Here is a 23,148-nt window from a genome sequence, read left to right as displayed (position 1 = left end):
CTCAACTCATTTTCAAAGGTTTACTAAAACGTGAAATCTTCATTATTAGTAATAAAATTACGTAGTCGACGATATTGATTTGCAATAATTGTTGGAAGGTAAAACCGAACGTTTCTCTGTCATCAGGCAAGAACCATTGTAAATGCAGCAACTCCAGTATGGACTCCTATTAATTAATTCTATAAATACAGGATTCATGTTCAAAAATTATCGAATAGAATCTATTTGCCTGGAATGGTTATTACTTGAACACTGATCGTGAATTGGTGCAGTTCGTGCCGTCCTTTGAGTGGCTTCCTTGAGTCAGCGCTGAGTAGCCCGAGCGTCGAGCAGTGTTGGTAGCGACATTGTCTTGCGAACTGAGTACGTGTTCTCTTCCTGAACATTTTAGAACGAAGTTTATTTTGTTCATCTGTTGGTAAGATGCGATGACCAAGAGAATTTGCTAGATCAAATGATAAGAGGGAGTGACTGATGTGTGTTGATTCACACTAACATCAATAAGAATATTTAGGTAACGTAGTGAAGAAAATTTGCCTGTTTGATGTTCTAGCCGGAATTGAGCACGAGTTCCTCTTAATTTGATCCTGAAAATTAGATTTCTAACTCATAATCAGTCGACCAGACTAATAGCGTTATAATGGTTGAAACGTGAGCTCATCAATCTTTAATTGCTACATAAACTATTTTCGTACAAACCATTTTGACGTTTAACATACAGATTGTTGTAGGTTTTTCCAACTCGATAACAGAGAAGGAAAAAATAGTTACAAAAGTCATGCATAAAATTGTGTTGCCCTCACAATACATGTTTTCGCCTCTTTTCGAGAATAATAAAGCGCATTTGGAAGACTAGAGAGCAACGAGACTAGAGAGCATATATCAGCGGCATTGTAATCACATTATATTTGCTCTCTAGTATCTGATATCATTGCAATCAATACAATGCGCTAAACGACTCATCAGATCTTTGCGGAAATTACACTGGCTTCGTTAACAGGAAAAAATTATGTGCAGTTTCATGTCGTTAACTTTTTAGTGAATGACCACGATGCGACGTGAATAGTATACTTATTTTTAATCATAACTGAATGGTTTGTTGATGCGCTGGAAATAGAAGAATTTGGTCTCAGTCGCCTCTCATGTTAGAAAGGATTTATCTATATTTAATCCATTCGATTTATTTGGCTGAAATTGCTCTTTCCGAAATGCGGGTTATAAAAACTAACGTGGGTAAGATTAGGTTTTTGTTTACATATTCTATTTGTTTATTTTAATTTTTTTTTTCATCCTTCGCGTTTCCATGTTCCAGCTAACGAACGAGTCGAAAAAATGGATAATCAAAAGACTCTTAAGCTCAGCACAAAACTCTCGTATGGCGTCGGTCACGTCATGAACGACCTTTGTGCCTCGATGTGGTTCACTTACCTTCTTATCTACCTGCAATACGTGCTTCAGGTGTGTGCTCTTTATATTACCGACTCACCAACCTGCATGCCATACGTGTTGTAGGTGAGTTCTCTTTATATTACCGACTCACCAACCTCAATGCAATACGTGCTGTAGATGAGTGCCTCAATACCCAAACACCCACCTACATGCAAGACGTCTTCTCGGTGAATGCAGCCATGAATGCCATTTTCTGAACGCAAGTGCATGCTAAAATTACCATCATTGAATGCCTATTTACCCACAGCATGAACTCTAGACATTTATCGAGACATTGAGACTCAGATCCCTTGTGACCGATACTTGCAAACGGACCTGTTCTGCTGCACAACTTTAGGTGCACTTGCACGGTGGCCAACTCATTACACAACTCTCCGGATTACGGTGGATTAAATTGAATATATCCCGATATTCTATCATGCATGAGCACTATAAAATTGTATATGGTAAAGATAAAAACATTGCAAATGCAAGTAAAATGAATATTTGCACAGCTTGAGCGACGCACGGCGGGACTGCTGCTACTGCTGGGGCAGGTAGCGGACGCGGTGTCAACGCCGCTCGTGGGCCTGTACAGCGACAGCGGCTGCCGGGCGACCTGCTGCGCCCCATACGGCAGGAGGAAGACCTGGCATGCCTTTGGTACGATAAGTAACTTTAGCATATTTATTTATTTGTGTCATGATGAAGAATTGTTTTACGATCTGTTTGATTACTTAGGGTGCAATGAGCATCAACACTCAAAAAAAGTAGCTTCACAAGATTTATTGAACACTAATTAATTGATTTAACCGCGTATGAAGTATTGCATCGTAGAGCTTTAATGTCCCTTAACCCATTTCTTGGATTATGCACCATTCCATTCCCGTTCAATATTTCTCACCATTAGTTTACTTTAATGGACTGCCAAATTTGGAGAAATTTGAAGAGTGAAACAAAAATTTTTGTGATATCCATATTGGAAGAAAAGTGAACGCCGCAGTACACGTGTCAGATAATCAAAGTGTTTGACCTTATACAACAGGGAACATATCTTCTCGAGTACTGATAGTTTATTAACGTAGATAGCAGGTATTTTTAACAGTTTAAAATTACAAATTACATTACAATACATTGCAATTAATAAATTGGCTTATTTGTGAAACTTAGCATCGTCATTAAAATTGCAGTAAAGTTTTCATCACTAGATAAAAAGCGGACGATCCTTCTTCTTACAATGAAAAAGAAGTCGTAGTTCTACTTGTTACACATGGCACGTGTCTCCGTGGCAGGAAGCGTGTGCGTGCTGTTGTCGTTCCCCTTCATCTTCATCCGCTGCTCAGGCTGCTTGCTCTACCCCGCTGTGTACAGCGCCTCGCTGGCCATCTTTATCTGTGTCTTCCAGGTGCCTCAGCGATTGAATGTAACGAATACTTATGATATTTTTTCTTAGAAATTTTTTTAAGAAACTATAAACAATAGAACTTGGAACACTGTAAAAAATAATTAAACTTGCGCCTCGTAAACTTAAGTAATATATTTATCTATCAAATAATGTATACAAGTAAACCACTTACATTGATTCGTACCAATTCACATATTTCACTTTGATAATACACGTCATATGGACCTAAAGTTATACATATCTACGCTCGGGCTTGGCAGTGCACAATAATGATTCAGAGCACACCTTGCAAATTCCTAATCCACAAATTCTAAACTATAATGGCAATAAACAAATTCACAATGAGAAATAAATCTTAAGTAAAATTACTCATCATGCGCATGCTAATATTAACAAATACACAAGTGTTCTCTCCTACAATGTTACACTGTCGGCTCGTTATTACTGCAAAATAATGGAGTTATCCATGCAGTTCGGATGGGCATCGGTGCAAGTCTCACACTTGGCCCTCATCCCGGACCTCGCGAGCTGTGAAGCAGACAGAGATGAGCTCAATATTATCAGGTGTGGAGAAATCTACAGTACATAATATAAATTCATAGCTAACTTTCTGAAGTAAGGAAAGTTTACTGTTAATAAGTAGATTTCTGAGTAATATTTCTTACTAACAGACTGATATTTTTGATGAACTTTCGTACTCTTCATGTCAATCCAATCCCCGCAGTGCCGATAACTCTCCTCTGAAAATAACTTTGCGTAGAAGTATGCATACATTGCAATAAATATGTTAATTTAATATATATTCTCTACTTTTATTCTAGAAATAAAGTTTGTGCGCTGACTGCAGGTATTTCTTCGACGTGACCAGCGACGTGTTGGTGTACCTGGTGGTGTGGGCGGTGTTCAGCGAGGACATGACGCCGCTCAGTGACACTCTTGACCCCAGCGACGACTATAACTTCATGGTACGCTATTCCAACCCATTCTGTATTCTAGAAAAAAAACCTTTTATATCATCGAGTTTTAGATTTATAAGTCGTGCTGAGCCAGTCATTTTGCTGCATTGTTGAGTCGACCTTTGCGAATTGTTTCTCTCTGTTTCAGAAGATAAATTATCAACTTGGTCAGTAATTTTTGACCGATAAATATTCTCGTTAAACGCGAACTGTTTTCCACTAATGCACTAATAGACACTGGAACATTCGCAAATAGGAGCTCCAATTTACGAAAGACCTTCCTTGTTTACTTGTGTAAATATTGAGGTGCTTGGAATTAATAAATTTTCATTCGATGGAATTATATTTCTTTTGGAAAGGGCATAGCATAATTATCGAAACTGAAGCTTTAAACGAATAGATTGTATGTTCTTTCTATTTATGCTGTAACCAATTCATTACTACTACCTTATTTATTCATCAATTTATTCAATTTTTCACCACTGTGAGTATATTTTACGCTTATCTCACGAAGATTGTCACGGCGACGGTGATGTCGGTGGGCGTGGTTTTCACGCTGGTCTTCCATGCGTTCACTCCAGATCCTGTGCTCAGGCCTTCGCGAACTGTTCAGACCTCTCCTACCTCAACGCAGCAGCCATCAACTCAGGTCAAGGCAAGAAAACCAATCAAAACCCACGAGAATGAAGAATTTTCTATAGGAGAAAAAAATGAGAAACAACATGACGGTGATGCACCAGAAACAACTGCCACCAGGGATCCCGCAGTAACGTCCATTGAAGCTGATAAAGATGTACCCGAAGAACAATCTCTAAAAACGAGCCCCCAAAAAGAGGCAGCTGGGCCCTCCGCGACTGGAGTTCGAGAGCGGCGCGGCAGCGGCAGTAGCAGCAGCCTCGATGAATTCGACCCGCGCTGGACGGACCAAATGAACGATCAGCGCCGCGAGTCTCAAGCCTCCAGCGAGGCAGAGCTTCTTCTCGACACAAGAGTCCAGATGTCCTGGAAAGACTGGCTTAAAGAACCTCAATTCTATCAGGTTAGGTTTTGCAAATAACCCTATTGTTTCTCATCAGATGACATACCGGTTGTAAGCTATCCGATTTTTAAAAGTTCTTCCTCTATAATGGTTGAATTCCATATTTCCTTTAGAATACCTCAAATATCTTTTCATTTTTGCATATATTGTATAACTTAATGAGTGTTCTTGGTTTTCCGGGTCTACAGATCTCGCTGCTATACACGTGTTCACGCCTCGTCTGTAACGTAAGCAGCATGTACGTGCCAGTTTATCTCCAGGAAACGCAGCACTCCACGGAGGTAAGTTCATGTACCTCCACCATGCAGGCGTCTGTAGGCGCGAAACAGAGGATAAAATTTCCTTATATTTTTAGTGACATATCCTTACTAAATTGGAGAGTTCCTAAAGTATTTGGAAATAATGAAGATACGAATTATCTGTAGATTAAACTTTCCGAACGTCAATTAGAACATGCAAGAGTGCGATATACGTAAATTGAATTTAGAAAGTTAAGTTTAAACCTATTTTTTTTAAAAAAGCAGCTCAACTATATACAGATTAGGTTAAGAGGACCATGAATTTGTAGTACGAGTTTTTGCAATGCAGCGCTGCACTGTTCTGTGTATAGCCAAGTAAATGCTTGGCATTATTTTCCAATAAGTAGCATTAGTAACTTTATGTTACGAGAAATTCCTTTTGTAACTTTGCGCGTTTAGTTGATCGCCTTAGTGCCGCTGGTGATGAGTCTCTCTGGCGTCGTGGCTACCGTCCTTCTACGCACCTTCAGGAAATGTTCAGGCAAGAAGGTAGGTAAAATGGGCAGGGGTCTGCACTATTGTCAGTAGACAATAATTATTGTAATCTTGTGATATCATCATGAAATAAGTGATAGCCAACACTAATTAGATAAATGTGATCTTCTTAGTGTACACAAAACATTAACCGATGCCCATGAAAAACACTTCGGAAAAAAATAATTTTTTTCAATTTTTATAGAAGAAATTAGTTAGCTTATCTAACATTTTGACTTTTATTAAAGACCAAAAAGCTTACAATACATTCAACTCAATTTTAATTTACTCAAACACTTTTGAAAATTTGTTTGTTGTGTAACCCGATGAACGTGTTCAGGGCAGCGTGTTGACTGCCGTGATGGTAGGTCTGGTCGCCTGTCTGCTGGTGCTCTTCGGGGGCAGGACGCTCCCCGTGCCGGTTGCGCCGGGTACCGCAGCGCCCCTGGTGACGCAGCTTTCTCAGGGCGTCGTGTACGTCGTGGCAGCCTTGTTGGGACTTTCAGCGTCCATGCTCATGATCCTCTCGCTGGCCCTCACAGCCGACATGATCGGCCGCTGTACTGTGAGTGCTGAAATACATGATGTTTAAACGAGGCTTAGTTTAAACTCTTAGAGATGATTCTCCTGGCCCCGACAGCTGAAATACATGGCTGATATTCTGTGAGTGATGAAATATATGATGCTAAAAGAAGACATTGGTTCATATCTTAGAGATGAATCTCTTTCTGGCCCCCACAGCCGAAATAAATGGCTCTAGTATTGTGTGTGCAAAATAAATGGTGGTTAAATGGAACGTAGTTAATCTTTTTAGAGATTTTTCTATCGATGGCCTTTTGATTGAAGAATTTTGAGCTTTTGTCATTGCACAGTAAGCGCGAACCTCTTACATGAGGTAGTAATTGAGGTGCTCATGGTTTATTGAGAGACTGAGAGTTAAGCTACAGAGTTTATTGAATTTAAGCAAGACTGAGGAGGAAACTCTACCTTTAGGCTGACGTTCAGGTGATCTGAATAACATCAAACAAATTGTATGCAGGAAAAATGAATACAGAAAAAATTCATTTGAAACTTGAACAAATCATTTCGCTGGCCACATAACTATTCATTAGAAAAACTTCATTTGAAACCTGAACAAATCGTTTCGCTGACCACATCAACTATTTCTGTTCGTATATAAGTATTTTTTTTCTGTGATAGTCAAATAGCGAAACCTATGCTCTATCGTAATTTATCATATTTCAATTGCAAATTCATAAAATATTCAGGGTTGCACTGAATCTCAATTAATATGGATATTATAATTGGTTCAGAAAAAGTTGTTAGTTATTTGTAGAGGCGGCACCTCGCAGCAATCGCACGATTTTTTAAACATCGCAAAATACTTAATCCGTTGAGGGGAATGTAAAATTGTTTTTAACTACACTAATAGCTGTCAGATTTGATTCATTATTTACAGCTCGATTGGTGGAATAAGGGATCGCATAGTTACGGAGCAAAACTACCTAATTTTTCACCTTTTAATATTTCATGCACCGTCTTAAAACGTAATTTGCACGTGCAGGAGAGCTCTGCCTTCGTCTACGGCTGCATGAGCTTCGGCGATAAGCTCGCCAACGGCCTCGTCGTGGTCCTCGTACAGGAGGTCGCCACGTACGTGCATGGGACGACCTGCAATATGCGTGTCGATATGTGCAATACTTCAGTGACTTGTGAACTGGAGGGTTCAGTCCACCAAGTAGTCGATATGTGCAATACCTTTGGCCTTCTGGAGGGTTCAGCCTACCAAGTAGATAGTTTTTTTATGCTTTTGGTGTCATCAATAAATTACTGAGTGTAATGTTATTGATGAAATTGTTCTGTTCGAGCTCGAGTGATCACACATATCAACACGCAAGGAGATTCAAATGGGATTTGATTTTTTTCAGACTTTAATTTCAGTGCTATACAAAATTTAAATTCCCACAAGAAAGAGTTAAAATTGTTGTGATTGGTTCGAGTTCTAATCGAAATGGCCGCATCCCAAAAATATAGAAACTATTTTAAATACACTTCCCCAAGTGCCTACGTTGAAGCAATTGGTGTTAGAATCACTTTATATTAGAGTTTGCATACAAACATTGACGTGAGTTGTACCACATCGAAATTTATGCGTTGCTGCGAGATTTATGCGTTGCCATATCGGGATGTGTACGTTGCTGTGATTGGTATGAGTTATGCCTTATCGAGATGAACTGGTGTGAGTTGCGCTGTTGCGCCCAGTCGAAGCGTCTACGCTCCAGCGATTGGTAAGGGCAATATTTAATATGAGTATCTGCGTTGCAGCAATTCCTGCGTACCCGGCCAGCCTTGTGGTTGGTTCTTCGAGCAGCTACTCGGTGCAGGTCTCGGCGCTGCGTTGCTGGTGTGCGGCGTGGGCGGAGCTTCCCTGGCGGTTGGTACCCTCGGGTACACGCGTAAGATGAGACAAGGTCAGTGGTGAGGAAAACTGGATGAAGATCCCGTATGTCTTCTACCTCATTGGTCTCCGGTTGTTTGGTTTGAATGAAAATTTGTAAACAAACCCACAACTTCTCACGGGCTAGAAAATATTTCCAAATAATTCAAATTTTCTGACAGCGATTAAAGCGAAACTTGATAAATATTGGCAAGGTTTAGCATTAACCTTATTCCAAATTGGTTGCCTAAACTTCCCGCACACAGTCCTTGCCCCAATGACTTAAATGCAAAATTGTAGATTAGGAACATATCGGCGCACGCTATTAATGAATTCGGTAATCAAATTTTGTAAAATATTATAGAAGGTCGCATTTTTCTTCATAAAATTGAAACGTTTTGTAATAAAATGGCATTAAATCTAGTTATCAGTCAACACTTGCATAATGCGGCTCAGTTATTCACTTCTATATAATTATTATTGCAGCAGCAGCAGAGCGCGGGCTGACCAACAGCAGCCACAGCCCCTTGAGCTCCAGTGACTCCAGTGAACTGCTTCTGCCAACAACCACACAGCTTGGCTACGGCGCTATACACAGCACTGACTCTGTGTAGTGCACCGATTCGACACTTCAGCGAACTCGCGACCGATTCGACACTTCAGCGAACTCGCGACCGATTCGACACTTCAGCGAACTCGCGTGCGAACTGGCCTGCGAACTCGAATGCAAAACCTAACTTCATTTTCAACTGTGGCACTCATAACTCCTTCAATTATGAACGGATTTTATTCAAATTGGAAAGATAAGTAGATAATATCAGTATTTTGCGGGGGGGAATTTTTTCAGATTTTTACATCAATTACTTTTTGTTAATAATACTGATATTATCTACTTATATTTCAAATTTGAATAAAATCCGTTCATAATTGAAGGATTTATGAGTGCCACAGTTGAAATGAAGTTAGGTTTTGCATTCGAGTTCGCAGGCCAGTTCGCACGCGAGTTCGCTGAAGTGTCGAATCGGTCGCGAGTTCGCTGAAGTGTCGGACCGGTGTGTAGTGCGTCGATGTATAGACGGTGTGCGATAACTTTAAATTTAAATACAAATTTACGTGAAGAATTCTTGGTTTTCTAATGTTTTGTTTGTTGCCTTGAATGAAAATAAATTTCTGTAATTTCCCTTCGAATTCATTCATATATGATGAACTACTTTGTCCTTTTATTTTTTTTTTAATTTTAGTAGATTCAATTCAAGGCAATAATGTAATCGTTAAATGGAAATTTATGTCATATATGAGCCCCAGTTTATGAACAATCATTGCAAATATTGGGGCATCATATGCATATCATATATCAACACAATGCGCAGTAAATTCATTGCCAGAAATATTGTATAAGTTTGTCCAGTGAATATTTTCTTTGATCAGAATTTTCTATGAATTGAGGGTATACTTTCACAAATAAGATTCTAACCATAAGTTCTATTTCTACGTTCTACCGCTGACCACGAATTGTAGAGATTTTAAAACAATTTCAATGGTTATTTCCTTCTGAACAGTTTATTTCTTACTTGTTTCTGTAAATAAATAGCTTATACGACTTGTAGTGTAGCAAAATAATTGATTTAATGTCCCAAGGTTTGCATGCATATTCACCAATTCAGTTCCTATTCCGCGTCAAACAGCTCATAATATTTTCGGGATTTTTATTAGTACTTTTTTCCTTGTTCTTTGCTTTGATATTAGTTTTTGTATTTATTTCATATGTTAATAAAATGTAATCTATCTTTTTAAAATTAGAAAATTTGCTTTTTCAGATCTCAGATGCATCTTTCCATTAAAAAAAATAAGTAATGCAATCGGAAGCGAAGTTAATCTGAAACATAATGTGAAGTTTACGGCAACTTAATGAGATACCAGCCGTTTAACCCTATTGTACTAACTTTATTTCATAAATAATTTACAATAAATTTTTCTATATATTATATGGTAGTTTACCTCTAGTCCGGATTGGTGTCCACCGAAGCTTGGACTAAAAATGAAGTCGTTAAGAAGAAGAGTGAAGTCAGTCCTTATTGAACACAATCACGGTGAAATATAGTCAGTACGATGAGATAATCAAAATTTCTAAAGAAAGGCAAAATATTATTGCATGTGAAACTTATATATATGAAGAAGAGATACTTGAATATTAGGTCCATTATCCGAAGATTTTCTAACAGACATCCAGGAAGACTTGCACCCCATGCACCGCGCAGACTCGTATAGAGGATGCAGCGTGTAATCATATCTCATATCATTCTCGAGTACAACTAAATCTTATCACGTATGAAATGCCATAAAGCTGAAGGTAATGTCAAAGCTCACCGGCTTGTTAATTGTAATATTCCTCGTCCTTGAACTATAATATTGGAAGAGTGCTGATCATAACTAATTATGGTCCGATATTGTGCTAGGAGTTATAGTTAAGTTCTTAGTTCTAAATTCCAAATTGTTTTATTTTCATTATTAATATTTTTTTATTATTAGTACTATTTTTATTAGTATATGTATTATTACCAGCATTAGTTGCAGTTTTGTTTATTATTATTATTAGTGTTAGTGTAATCGTTAGTGTTGGTATTGTTATTATTATTTTTTTTGCCATTATTGTTGTTGTTTTATTCATATGCGAGAAAGAAAATTTATTAACAATTTCAATAGTAAATCACATCAATGCTACAGTAAGAGATCGTTATGCAATTGATATGGGGCGTCCAAGGTAATGTTCACAGCCTGTATGATAATTAGTGTCGCATGCTCGTGCTCGTTCTCAGACTGTCGACAGTCGATGGCGAATGTAGACTTTTGTTTTAATCTAAAAAGGACAACTTTTAAAATTACTTAGCCATTTTTCCATTGCTTAACGAGATTATCTTTTATTTTATATTCACAATGGGCAATTTAAAACCTATAGTTACTATTATGTATGATGCAAGAAGGCGCTTCAACCCTAAGTGGTTGCTTGAACTTGACATTAACTGTGACTCAAGGCAAGGGAAACACAATGAAAATTGCAAAGTTCTTCGAGCCTCTCGAGAAGAATCTTTTGGAGGCGGCTGAGGAATCGTTCAAAGAGTCTTAAACGCAGTGCTGGCATATTGTTCCCAGAACCGCGGGGGAGAGGGAGACAGGGGCGGCGACCTCGTATTTTTTCATCACCCGTCTGGAAATGATAGCGGAAAATAGTACGAAGCGAAAACAGAATTTGATTGGTTGTAGGTTTAAAGTAGGAACAAATTTGTATGAATATGCTAGGTATTTGATATTGATTAACATGCCTTTATTTTAGCAATTGTTTCATGCTCAAGCCGCAGAGAATAAAGAGCAGTGAGAGAAACAAGAGCTAAGAGGTGGCGAGGGAAAAGGAGGAGCCTATATACACGACGGCCTATAAGGCCGATGAGGGGGGGGGGGAGGTAAGGGAGTGGAGGGCAGGCTAGACCAGCGCGCTGCCCTCAGTCGTGTCCTGGCTTACTGGTGGATGCGTCGTGCGAAACTCTTGACGATCAATCAGCCTTGAGTCCCTAAACACTCAAGCTGTTGCGTCATAAATTGCCTGGCTGTTCAGATTTCCTTTGTTACTCATGTTTTGATTTGGTTATAGACGAAAACATGTGATTTGCGTGCGCTATTTGTGACTGGACTTTGAGGGAGGAGATTTTACGAGCATGTCAGGCACGCATGCTGGAGGCCGACGGGCCGCAGCGCTATCAGCTGCCGGACTGCTGGTCGTCGCAGCGATTTCAGGTAAAATTTACGCTTTAACAACTCATTAGCCACCAGCAGAGAAAACTTGATTTTGTTCTCCGTAATTTAATAAGCTCATTGAGAAAAAAACGAGGTTGAGGTGTTATGAGTGTTAACTGGTGTAATACGAGGTTGAGTTAACACCAGCGTAAAATGACGTTCAAAGTGTTAGTTTATGTAAGTTCAACATGAAAAAAATTGAATCTGTCTAACAATGTAATTTGAGATATTTTCATGAATTTAACCTAAAAGATGAAAGATAAGTTCATCTCAAGCTCCTGAAAATGGGTTGTAATTGCTTCTTGATAAAAAGTTTATATGCCAAAGATAAATGGCGAGCGGAAGGTAGACTTTATGATTACATTAATTAACAGTCTCACATCATTGCAATATCTATACTTATCATGCCTGATGCAGAACGTAGAGGGTGACAAGCAGAAGGATCTTCATTGCAGGAATGGAATAAGATTAAAATTGATAGCAATCTTCCAAAAGCACGAAAAGAAATATGTTTTGAACGACGATTGTGCGATGAACTAATTTTGGAAAACTTGAAAACTTTATTCGCCAAAATATCCTGGGTTTCAACAAACAAAAGACGAAAATCGTTAGTTCGTAAGACTTCTCACTCTGCATGTTGCAATCAAGCAACATTAAATCAAATTCAAGAGAGGCTTCAAGGTTAGAGTACAATTATAACAATTACAAAGAATTGTTTCATTTGAATTGAATTGAAAGAAAAATTCCGCCTATCTAACACAGGTACTTTAAATTTACGGTCAGCATTGCGCATATCGTGATTTAGACAATTGTTCCGCGAACTAGTTTACCCATGCACAGATATTCCACGTACAAACTTTTATGCTAATTATTTACGCATGATTAATAATAATAATATTATTATTATTAATATAGATAATTTGAATAATAATATTATATATATATTTTAATAATATTAATAATAATAACATTTAATAATAATTAAAATTATCAAATCTGCAGTATTATTTACAGATTTTCCCACCCATGCTCATCCTGAGCTCGGTGTACCAACTCTATATAGTTAGCAATAACGGAAGTAACAACGGCGCCGGCCGCGTGTCTCCGAAATGTAGTGGATGTGTATTGTATTTTTGCCGCCCTCCTTAGGCCTACGGAGAATAAAGGGAGAAATAGGCGCGTAATTGGTGAGGGGAGACCTAGGGACCGCAAAATGAACTCTCGAGCAGGTCTGGGCTGCGATTGTACAACGATAAATGTTCATCAAATGAAGGGAGAGTCTAGATGAAATTACTTACAGACACCTGACGGGAGCTGTGTGTGGGACTTGTGTGTGTGGGACCTGTGTGTGCGGGACCTGTTTGTGCGGGACCTGTGTGTGTGGGACCTGTGTGCGGGACCTGTTTGTGCGGGACCTGTGTGTGTGTGGGACCTGTGTGTGCGGGACCTGTTTGTGTGGGACCTGTGTGTGTGAGGAACTTGTGTGTGCGGGACCTGTTTGTGCGGGACCTGTGTGTGTGGGACCTGTGTGCGGGACCTGTTTGTGCGGGACCTGTGTGTGTGTGGGACCTGTGTGTGCGGGACCTGTTTGTGTGGGACCTGTGTGTGTGAGGAACTTGTGTGTGCGGGACCTGTGTGTGTGGGATCTGTGTGTGTGGGACCTGTGTGTGCGGAACCTGTTTGTGCGGGACCTGTGTGTGTGGGACCTGTCTGTGTAAGGGACTTGTGTGTGCGGGACCGGTTTATGCGGGACCTGTGTGTGTGGGACCTGTGTGTGCGGGACCTGTGTGCGTGGGACCTGTCTGTGTAAGGGACTTGTGTGTGCGGGACCGGTTTATGCGGGACCTGTGTGTGTGGGACTTGTGTGTGCGGAACCTGTGTGCATCTGAATGGACATGTGTGTGGTTGTTGGGCCATTGACTGAGGATGATGTTGGGTATTATTTTTTGTAGTTAGTTATTAATTTCTTTTTTATCCATTTTCGTGAAATTTATGCAGTGTTCTTAGTGGAGTCGATATGTTATGGGCATTTCATGAGGGCGAAATGTATTTTATAATCTTTTATAAACATGTGACTCTTAAAACTTTGTGTTCATCTGCGAATATTCGAATATTTCACCTCTCAATTCATCTAAACATTTCCCTTGCTTCAAGTTTAGGTTGAGGCTTGACCTCAACCTAAACCACGGTTGGCTGTGGGCCAAAAAAATAAGCATCTGCGTGTCGCACTTTTGACTAAAGAAGCATTTCAGTGGCCTCGGCACTACAAAGTTTGCGTCAAATAGTATGGAAATTGCCTTCTCTTTTCTCGCTTCTAATTCGCAATCAAAAGTTATCGCGGCCTGAAACGAGCCCACCTCGAGGATTTGATTGACAAACTTGGTCTGGAGTTGAAGCGATTTTTCTAAAACTATCTCGGACTTCTGACATTTGCAGGTATACATGGCGTGGCTCACTTGCATTATGCTCCATATTAAAAATAAATAATTACATTCCTTTGAACATACGTGCTTCATTCAAAATTATATAATGCTCTAATGCAGGAATCTTTGTTCGAAATAGTAAGTTTAGTGGGGAGCACTTATTTTTGAATAAAATTGAAAATGATATCAGAAAAATCTTCACTAGGAGTTATACTTTCTATTTGGGTTTATAGGTTCCATATAGGTTCTATATATATTTGAAATTTATACTATAAATACTTTCTTACGGCCAAACACTTTTTTCCATTAAGCAATGCTTTAGAGATCTGCGTGGGCGATCATGCCGCATTTATCGCCGGTTCAGAACTAATGTGCTACTCATAGATACTAGTTTTTAAATTAACTCGTGTCGCTGCGATATGAACTTGAAAAATTTGGAATTTTATCCCCCGATGCAGTTTATCAACAACAATTCATGATCAAGTCTGACGTCAGCGGGTCTTGCTATTGTCGCACATATTACGCAACTGAGCAAATATAAAACCTCAACTTTGTTTTTGCAGTACAAAAAATACAGTGTGTTTTATATAAATGTTGTGCATCTAACAAATAGACATGAGTTTCAGAGCGTAAGTTTAAACATTGAAATAAGCTGCGTTAGAATACTAGAATTAGCATTTCAATACGACAGAGCTTGTATTTTATGAAGACTAACTGGCGTATACGGACCATGAAAAAATTATTTACAACTGTAAAGATTTGTATGAATTCGCATTCGAAAATTAATAATTTGAATCACTAAATAAATTTTATAAAAAATTATTCCATTTGTAAAATTAATGTGGCAAATTGTATGTAGTAATCAGATAGGGTTTAGCAACTATATATAGCTTCAAAATTAAAGACATTAGCGACAGCAACGAATTCAAGAAATAATGTGCAGTAAAATTAGTATTTATTTCCCAGAACAAACAGAAAATTGAAGTCACGCCAGAGATCTCGAACTCTTTTTAAATTCCGAAATTCCTACAACATCTCTTATAGATTAAATCACCGGTTACATTCTATTCGAATGCGTTCTAAGATATTTATGATGTAAACATTACAATCATATAGCAAAACAGACTTATAAAGAATTATAAAGCATGCAATTATAAACTTGAAGAAATTAATTGATTCCCATAAGGAAACAATGAATTGATCTCGCTTGGTCAAGAGACTTTGTAACGAGTTTTTCTTTACAAGGCTATGCCTTATTTTACCTCTGAGACAAGTCGAGGGATTGACACAGCAGATTATTACTAGAAAAAGTCATAAGCTCTAAGTCCAGACAAGGTGTGTGCACTGCAGATTATTTCTGAAGACAATTATAAGCTCAGAGACCAGGAAAGGTATGTGCACTGAAAGATTATTTCTGAAGACAATCATAAGCTCAGAGCCCAGTCAAGGTGTATGCACTGAAAGATTATTTCTGAAGACAATGTAAGATCAGATACCAGTAAAGGTATATGCACTGCAGATTATTTCTGAAGACAATCATAAGCTCAGAGACCAGTAATGGTATATGCACTGCAGATTATTTCTGAAGACAATTATAAGCTCAGAGACCAGGAAAGGTATGTGCACTGCAGATTATTTCTGAAGACAATCATAAGCTCAGAGACCAGTAATGGTATATGCACTGCAGATTACTCCTGAGGACAATTATAAGCTCAGTAACGAAAACTATGAGCATGGGTCAAAGAGGTCATTGAAATGCGGTTGATTGTGGCTAATTTTATTTCGTTTATCCCTAAATTAAATCAGAAAGTAGGCCAGTATAATGCGTATGGTCGGATAATGATCAAACCACATCATGACGTGACAGACCCGCGGCCAATGAACCATATGTCGTTCCGTTCAGTGCTGCAAATAATTTTACGAAATATTTTTAAACCAATAAAATATATATCAAATCAATAAGATAGAATTTATTCGTATATACGAATATATATATATATAAGATATCATTTATCTATTACTAAATTATATTTAGATGTATCAACTTGATAAATCCCCCAAAGATAAATATACATATTTATCAATTATCAATTCAAATTTAAGCTTTGGGCAGAGCTCATCTATCTCTTGAAGTACACTGTATGCCAGCATGCAATTATAGCTAAATTATATTCAAAATATATCAATTTCATATATCTGAACAAATATATAACATGAAGAGCACCTTCATTTTAGTTAGGTCAGCTAGTCTTAGAGTAAAGCTATAGGTCAGCTTCTGAAACAGTCTGGCACACACTCCTACGACCCCGTGTTACCGAGTACTTATCTCCCGTATGAAGCTGAAGCTGCAGGTGCGTATAGCTGAAGATGGCGAGTGCTCCAACAGAGGCTTGGAGATCATGCCAGGACGTGAATGGACTTGCCTCTCATACGGAGAAGACAGCCTAGTCCATTCATGTTCACAAGCTAGTCCCCTCATACCAAGTCCACAGACGGAGAAGAATCAGCGACGAATGTCCAGTCATAGCTACGGTACTTGCAGTTCTCTTATCTCCAGAGAAAATCCCGAGAGCGTAAGCGCGCAATAACATAAAGTCGCTAAGATGGGGTAAGGCTATTTAATGAATTTCAAGTTCAAATACACAATGTATGAATGAATAAACAAAAATAGTTCTAAGGTTAATTATAGTAATAGTTTAGGATTACCTAAATTTAAATTGTAAAGATTATCTGAAAACGATACTATTTTCGACATTCAGAGACTAGACAAGGTTTCGACCTTGCAGATTTTTACTGAGAACAATCGGTTGTTCAGAGACCAGGCAAGGTTTCGACCCTGCAGATTTTTACTGAGAACAATCGGTTGTTCAGAGACCAGGCAAGGTTTCGACCCTGCAGATTTTTACTGAGAACTATCGGTTGTTCAGAGACCAGGCAAGGTTTCGACACTGCAGATTTTTACTGAGAACATTCGGTTGTTCAGAGACCAGGCAAGGTTTCGACACTGCAGATTTTTACTAAGAACAATCGGTTGTTCAGAGACCAGACAAGGTTTCGACCCGGCAGATTTTTACTGAGAACAATCGGTTGTTCAGAGACCAGACAAGGTTTCGACCCGGCAGATTATAAATGATGACTATTGGAGGCTTCTGATGACCAAATTATTACGCGTGCAGGCGAAGGATATAACTTCAGCAATATTAACGGAGTTTAGATCTATCGATTCACCCCAGCTCCAGACATCGACTTCAAATAAAGATGTAAAGCAGAAAATTAGTTCTAGCAGGAATTGGCGCCATTGCAATTCTGAATTATTGAGAAAAATATGAAGCCCAGTCAGGAAAGTTTTTTTTTTCCTAATATCCGTACTGAGTCTTCAAGCTGGCATTGAGAGACTGATAGCTTCCAGGTTTAATCTATATATTGAAATTCTCTAATATTACTCAAAACGATTCTAAGCGAAGGTTTTTAACGATACATTCATTTATAAGGCAACTTCATTCACGTAAAATTTTTCGGAACTTTTTTGCCTATTAGAATATCCGTGAATGCAAAAATAATTTCGAGTCCTGCTAAATTTTATCAAAATTCCTGTTCATCCCGATGCAATTTTCATTTTTTTCACTAATGCAGTCCAATTTAAATCTAGGTACATTATTGATTGGACTGTGAATACATAATTTCTTTTGGGAGACCGAGAGTAAAAATGATTCCTAACGGATATTTGCACTTGCTTATTTCACAATAAATTAATTCCAGAAAACATCTGTAACTTTCTCAAAGATCACATCAGTCACATCATATCACATCAGTCACATCCGTCACATCATATCACATCACAGTCATATCACCGTCACATCATATCACATCACAGTCACATCACCGTCACATCATATCACATCACAGTCACATCACCGTCACATCATATCCATCACAGTCACATCATATCACATCACCGTCACATCATATCACATCAGTCACATCATATCACATCAGTCACATCACATCACATCACCGTCACAAGTAAACCATTGTTAATGCATCCCTCAATACAAGAACGCACGCTGCATTGCCGTGAGTTACTGTGTTATTTTGGCGGCAGCTTCCTCGCAACATTTGGGCGAGCCCGACAGCGAGCCATGATTTGACCAGCCATCCTGGGCAGAATTTTAAACAGGCCAACACACGCGATATAAGCTGCCGTGAAGAAGCAGTTCCCGCGCGAATAAAAGCTGGGCAGGCCGGCCTAGGTTCATCAGCTATAGTTCTTTAAGAAAAGTTTGAGAAGGAAAATATTATTAGTTAAGCTCTTAGGAAAGTTGACAAATTACAAGCTGGTTGCAGCGGCTGTGGTCGAATTGATGTTACTGTTTTCTTTGTTATTGCCGAAATATGTTATTTAACGATAATATTATGCTTAACAACTCCCAACAAATCCAAATATTGATTTTTGAGGCAAGCGATGTAGTAGAAACAAAAAATTAATAGTCAACTTAGTTCTGATTGGAGATATAATTTACTAGCCTTAATACCAAAAATATATCAGTACACATTACGTCTTGCTGCCCCCGAAATTTCCTGAGCGGTACGATTCCCTCTGGAGGCTCTTCGTTTTTGAAACTTACATCCCATAGATTACTGACCATTTATCGTTCTCTATTGTTCCAAAGTTTCGCACATTCGGAGATTCAGAGCGTCTTAAGGAACAAAGCGAAACATGTGGCTGGATATGCAGGATCAGCGTTCACGAGTTTATAACTTACAGGACAACTTTGCCAACAGATCTTAGCAAAGTTTTGGACCTGCTCGCTGCTCTCAAGTGCCAAAAGTTAGCTCAAGAAGAGCAGTCTGCACAGAAGCTCTGATGAAATAACGCTCTCGTACATTATGAAGAACTTGAAACTGCGCGCATGAGTTGCTGTTTGCTCAAGATGAGGGTTGGAAAATCTTCTGCTATTGGAAGTGCTCCCAATATTAAAATATTAGGCCTTTATGAATAATCATAATCAACCTCTCTTTTCAGAAGGAATGTTTGTGCCATAGCAAGACATATCGATTTAGTCAAGTGAGAGAACACCTGCAAGTCTATTTAATTGAATCATGCTAAGAAAAACTCAGACTTTTAGAAAGCTTGTCAATCAATTTACGTAAGACATGTTTAGCGAATTATGCCGATTAATATTCACGAATGCTGAATGCCATGAAATTACACATGAGCAGTGCTAAGACTGGTCAAAAACAATCCAGTGACACAATCTTGGGTGAAATAAAATGTGTACCCTTCGTGTCATGAGCATTCGTTGACAAAGTTTTAGCGACGGAGGGAAGTTGGGCAACAATACGACGAAAATTGTCTGTGTCAATATACAGTGTCACGACGAACAATATTCGCCGCTTTACCGGGGGAGTTTCTAGCCGTAATTTTGATACTTGAAAAAAAAAATAAATATTGTTCCAAGAATGTAGTGCATATGACATGCAATTATGATATTATCTACGTAAGGTAAACTATTTTGAAAGATTGAAAAGTCAACACCATGGCTGATGGACGCGTTATATTTCGAATGAATTCGGCGATGTTCTGCTAAACCCTTAGTTTGTAGCGCTGCATTTTTTTGTAAAGCCAATTTGCATTATAAACGCAATCATTAATTATGATATGCGAAAATCAAAAATAAGTCATACAATTCCACCAAGTGATCAGTTGAAAATATTTTCAGGCGGATCAACTGAAGTTGAAGCCATACTTTACTCCAAGTAAACGTCATGTTATTTTATGAGTAAACCCTTGCATAAGCGTATAAAAGAACGACATAATTTCGCACATGTACAAGTAGTGTGGTGCTGTGCACTCTTCTTTATGACGAGGCTAGGCATCCTAATGAGATGATGTCTCCATACGAGCACTCGTCGCAGCAGCAAAAACTTCTCCGCTTCGATGACTTCTCTTTTCAAAATGAGCAGCTAGCAGCATCCAGTATAACGAGACACGCATAAATTACGCAAAACTTGAGCTGGTCTTGCAATTACGTAGCCATGACTTCTGTGAGTTCAATGAATATTGATGTCGCTGCGAGATCAGTTTTTGGTGAGTAAATTCCCGCAGTGGTTATTGCGGCAGCTTCCGCACAGCGCAGGATATGATAACATTCCTGAATATTTGTGAGCTAACACGACATTGAGGCAACATTTTTGTGCGATATAATGTGAATTTGGCAAAAGTATATACGGTGAAAACTTGCAAGCAATAGCAGCTATACCCAAGGTTTTATCAGCTGACTTTGTTGGAGTGAGTATTTTAGAAGTAAAATGCAAATGATTATTATATAACTCCAAAAAGTGCTTAAAAATTAATTTAACTGTAATTTGAATCGATGACATTCAGCAATAAATTCTACATTAAAAAATTATACAACGGAATTTGAGTATTTTCTTATAATCAATGCACATCATCAATCAGTCAGAGCCGTCAGGGTATTTAGTGTAGCGAAGCTTCTCATACTCTATTAAAGGGTACGACCACATTTTTGCTTTATGCATGTATCATCGGAGTTATATCATTCAATCTTCCATTTTGCCTGACATAGATTCATTTATCATTTGGCCTATAGTTTATCTCAAACGATTAGTTCAAGTTACTAAAGCCAATATATGAGCTCTTTGCATGAAGAACTCAGTGCCACTGATTACCTACATTATTATCAGTACTGAACTTGCTTGAATTTGGTGCATTTTGTGCCTGGTGATCGCTGCAACAGCGAACATGACTCTTAAGACTCGTTTACAATGTTCATAGCTTGTTTTCCAACGTCGGGTGCTATATAAGTTCTCGTTTATTCACTGAACCATGAGCCTGAGCGCATTATGCAACAAGCCAGAACCGCGGAGCGGCGTAGTAAGGAAGCGCTCCATCATGGTAAGCGAATCATGAAGAACAATGACCGTACCTGGATAAGCATGTGGCTCGCGTCAGATTACATTACAGTTAGAGCGTCGTGGCTGCTTCGGCTGCTCCGCTCGAGCTTGACAGGAGCGAAGCAAGTGCTACTTCGCTTTCTCGGATCAATACGAGGTCGGTAGGCGCCGAACTAAAGCGACCGCTGCCATGAGCTGCCCAACAACAGCGGGCTAACTGATCTCGCTATTGCTAACAAATTCTGCTATTTTCAATGTTTTCAGTGACAGTGAATAAAGGATAAATAAGTTTTTTCAGTTCAATCTTATCTCGTCTCATAAGAAATGTGTTTCAATGGACCGGTAACTCCCAAATTTTGAAACTGAAATTGGCTTCTTCTCAACACTGATTTCACAGTTAGTTAAAATTTTCATCTATTGGATTCACGCTTTTAATTTGCGCTAATATTGCCTTATTAGAAACGTATCGGCTGAAACAGCTCCTAACTGTCGCTGTATGGCCATTTCGTTCATGACTCATGCCTTATCTCAGAAACCTCCCACCATCATCAGCAGAGGTCGTTCCCTGCCATTTCTTTGCTCATCGGCTCTCTGGGACTATTCGGCTCGCGAAGATGAGATGTTATTGGAAGACCACTTGGGCCAAGGGGCACCAGAAGAAGTGGCCACGGATTGTATGAGGTCATAATGGCTAAAGTGGCAGAGATGTCTGGCAATTCGCCCAACCTCTATAGCTTGCAACAATCATGTTCTATGTTCTGCAACCACCCAACGTTGTAAGAGGCTTCGTCAACAATAGCTTCATCGCTCTGCTGCGGATGGGACCGAGCGGTCAAGGAGCTTCACAGCTTTTGATGCTTTTTTTCCTCATGCTGAAAAATGTTTTTAAAAACTTTTTCAGTAGTTTGGTCATTATTTGAATATGAGCTCTGACCTGAGGTGTATACTTTAACGACTGACAGTTCTATTCATATCAAAGTTTGAATAGCACTGTGGGTAAATAAAGTTACTGTCACTAGAGAAAAGCCTTATATCTGGTTCCTGCTTTTGATTTTGGCCTAAAATGCAATAAAATATGAGCCCATAAACTATACATAAAACATACCAATTTTTTCTGATTTCACGTTTACTGCAATCATATTTGTGAATTTGTGCGATACAACTATCAATAATCGATACTATTATTCATTTCGGTTCACAAGTTGTATACAGATGCAAAATGAATTGCTAGCCACTTCCGGCCCGCAGTGACAATAAAAAATAAACTAATCTCATGACAGCTACCAGAGATGTCATGCCATCTTGTGCGACGTTCATGTACCAGTTTCTGTATCCGCTTACGAGTGGAGCATCAGAAGGAGCGTGAGGTCATGTGCAATGTGAATATTATGCTAGAACAGGTGAGAGAATAGACGCGGGGGCATGTGAGATCAGGTGCGGGGGTATAAGAGAACAGGTGAGGGGTGTGAGAAAGCATGTGCGGGGTATGAGAGAATTGGTGTGAGGTATGGAAGAACAGGTGAGAGTACGAAAGAAGAGACGCGGAATTTAAAAAAAAAACATGTGCGGGTTATGAAGGAACAGGTGCGGGGTATGAGAGAAAAGATGCAGGGAATGGTAAAACATGAGCGGGATATGAGGAAACAGGCGCACAGTTTGAGAGAACAGACCGGGATATGAGAAATCAGGTGCGGGGCAAATGAGAGAACAGGTGAGGACGGAATTGAAGTTATTGTAGGTTTACCTGTGTCTTTTCACTGCATTTGGAAAGGGTGCGGAGGCTGAGAGAAGTAAGAATTGGAGTGGTAGTTGGAATTGAGTCTTGAAAAAACAATTCGAGTAGAAATAAATAAACTTTTATTAGTGTTGCCAATTAATTTTTTGTTTACATATGTGACCCACTTAGGATGCTATGAACAATATTTTCGGGCCATTAAGGCTGTCTCAGAAAAAGTTTATTTACAATATTCATGTTACCTGAGT

At 38.9% G+C, this 23,148-nt stretch overlaps 2 protein-coding genes across 2 annotated transcripts in view; both read left to right on the top strand.

The window, feature by feature from the left end:
• The first annotated feature begins 1,319 nt into the window (after window positions 1–1,319).
• LOC108680826 (major facilitator superfamily domain-containing protein 12) lies at window positions 1,320–8,672 on the top strand. Its single transcript, XM_018169740.2, has 12 exons — window positions 1,320–1,458; window positions 1,944–2,091; window positions 2,721–2,833; window positions 3,306–3,397; window positions 3,681–3,798; window positions 4,304–4,828; window positions 5,017–5,109; window positions 5,527–5,616; window positions 5,942–6,166; window positions 7,166–7,254; window positions 7,927–8,072; window positions 8,525–8,672. Exons 1-12 carry the CDS (start codon window positions 1,333–1,335, stop codon window positions 8,650–8,652), a joined length of 1,893 nt encoding a protein of 630 aa, XP_018025229.1. The 5' UTR covers window positions 1,320–1,332; the 3' UTR covers window positions 8,653–8,672.
• A 2,882-nt stretch (window positions 8,673–11,554) lies between these two features.
• The window catches only part of LOC108680825 (transmembrane protein 132E), a 37,622-nt gene continuing 26,028 nt past the window's right edge, over window positions 11,555–23,148 (top strand). Inside the window, exon 1 of the mRNA XM_018169739.2 lies at window positions 11,555–11,827. Within this exon, the coding sequence (XP_018025228.1) occupies window positions 11,749–11,827 (79 nt within the window). The 5' untranslated portion in view covers window positions 11,555–11,748. The remainder of the gene's footprint in view (window positions 11,828–23,148) is intronic.

Source organism: Hyalella azteca, unplaced genomic scaffold, assembly GCF_000764305.2.
Source record: "Hyalella azteca isolate HAZT.00-mixed unplaced genomic scaffold, Hazt_2.0.2 contig10761, whole genome shotgun sequence".
Lineage (NCBI taxonomy): Eukaryota > Metazoa > Arthropoda > Malacostraca > Amphipoda > Hyalellidae > Hyalella > Hyalella azteca.
The sequence above is the reverse complement of the archived record's forward strand: the minus strand, read 5'-3'. Positions and strand labels throughout refer to the sequence as shown.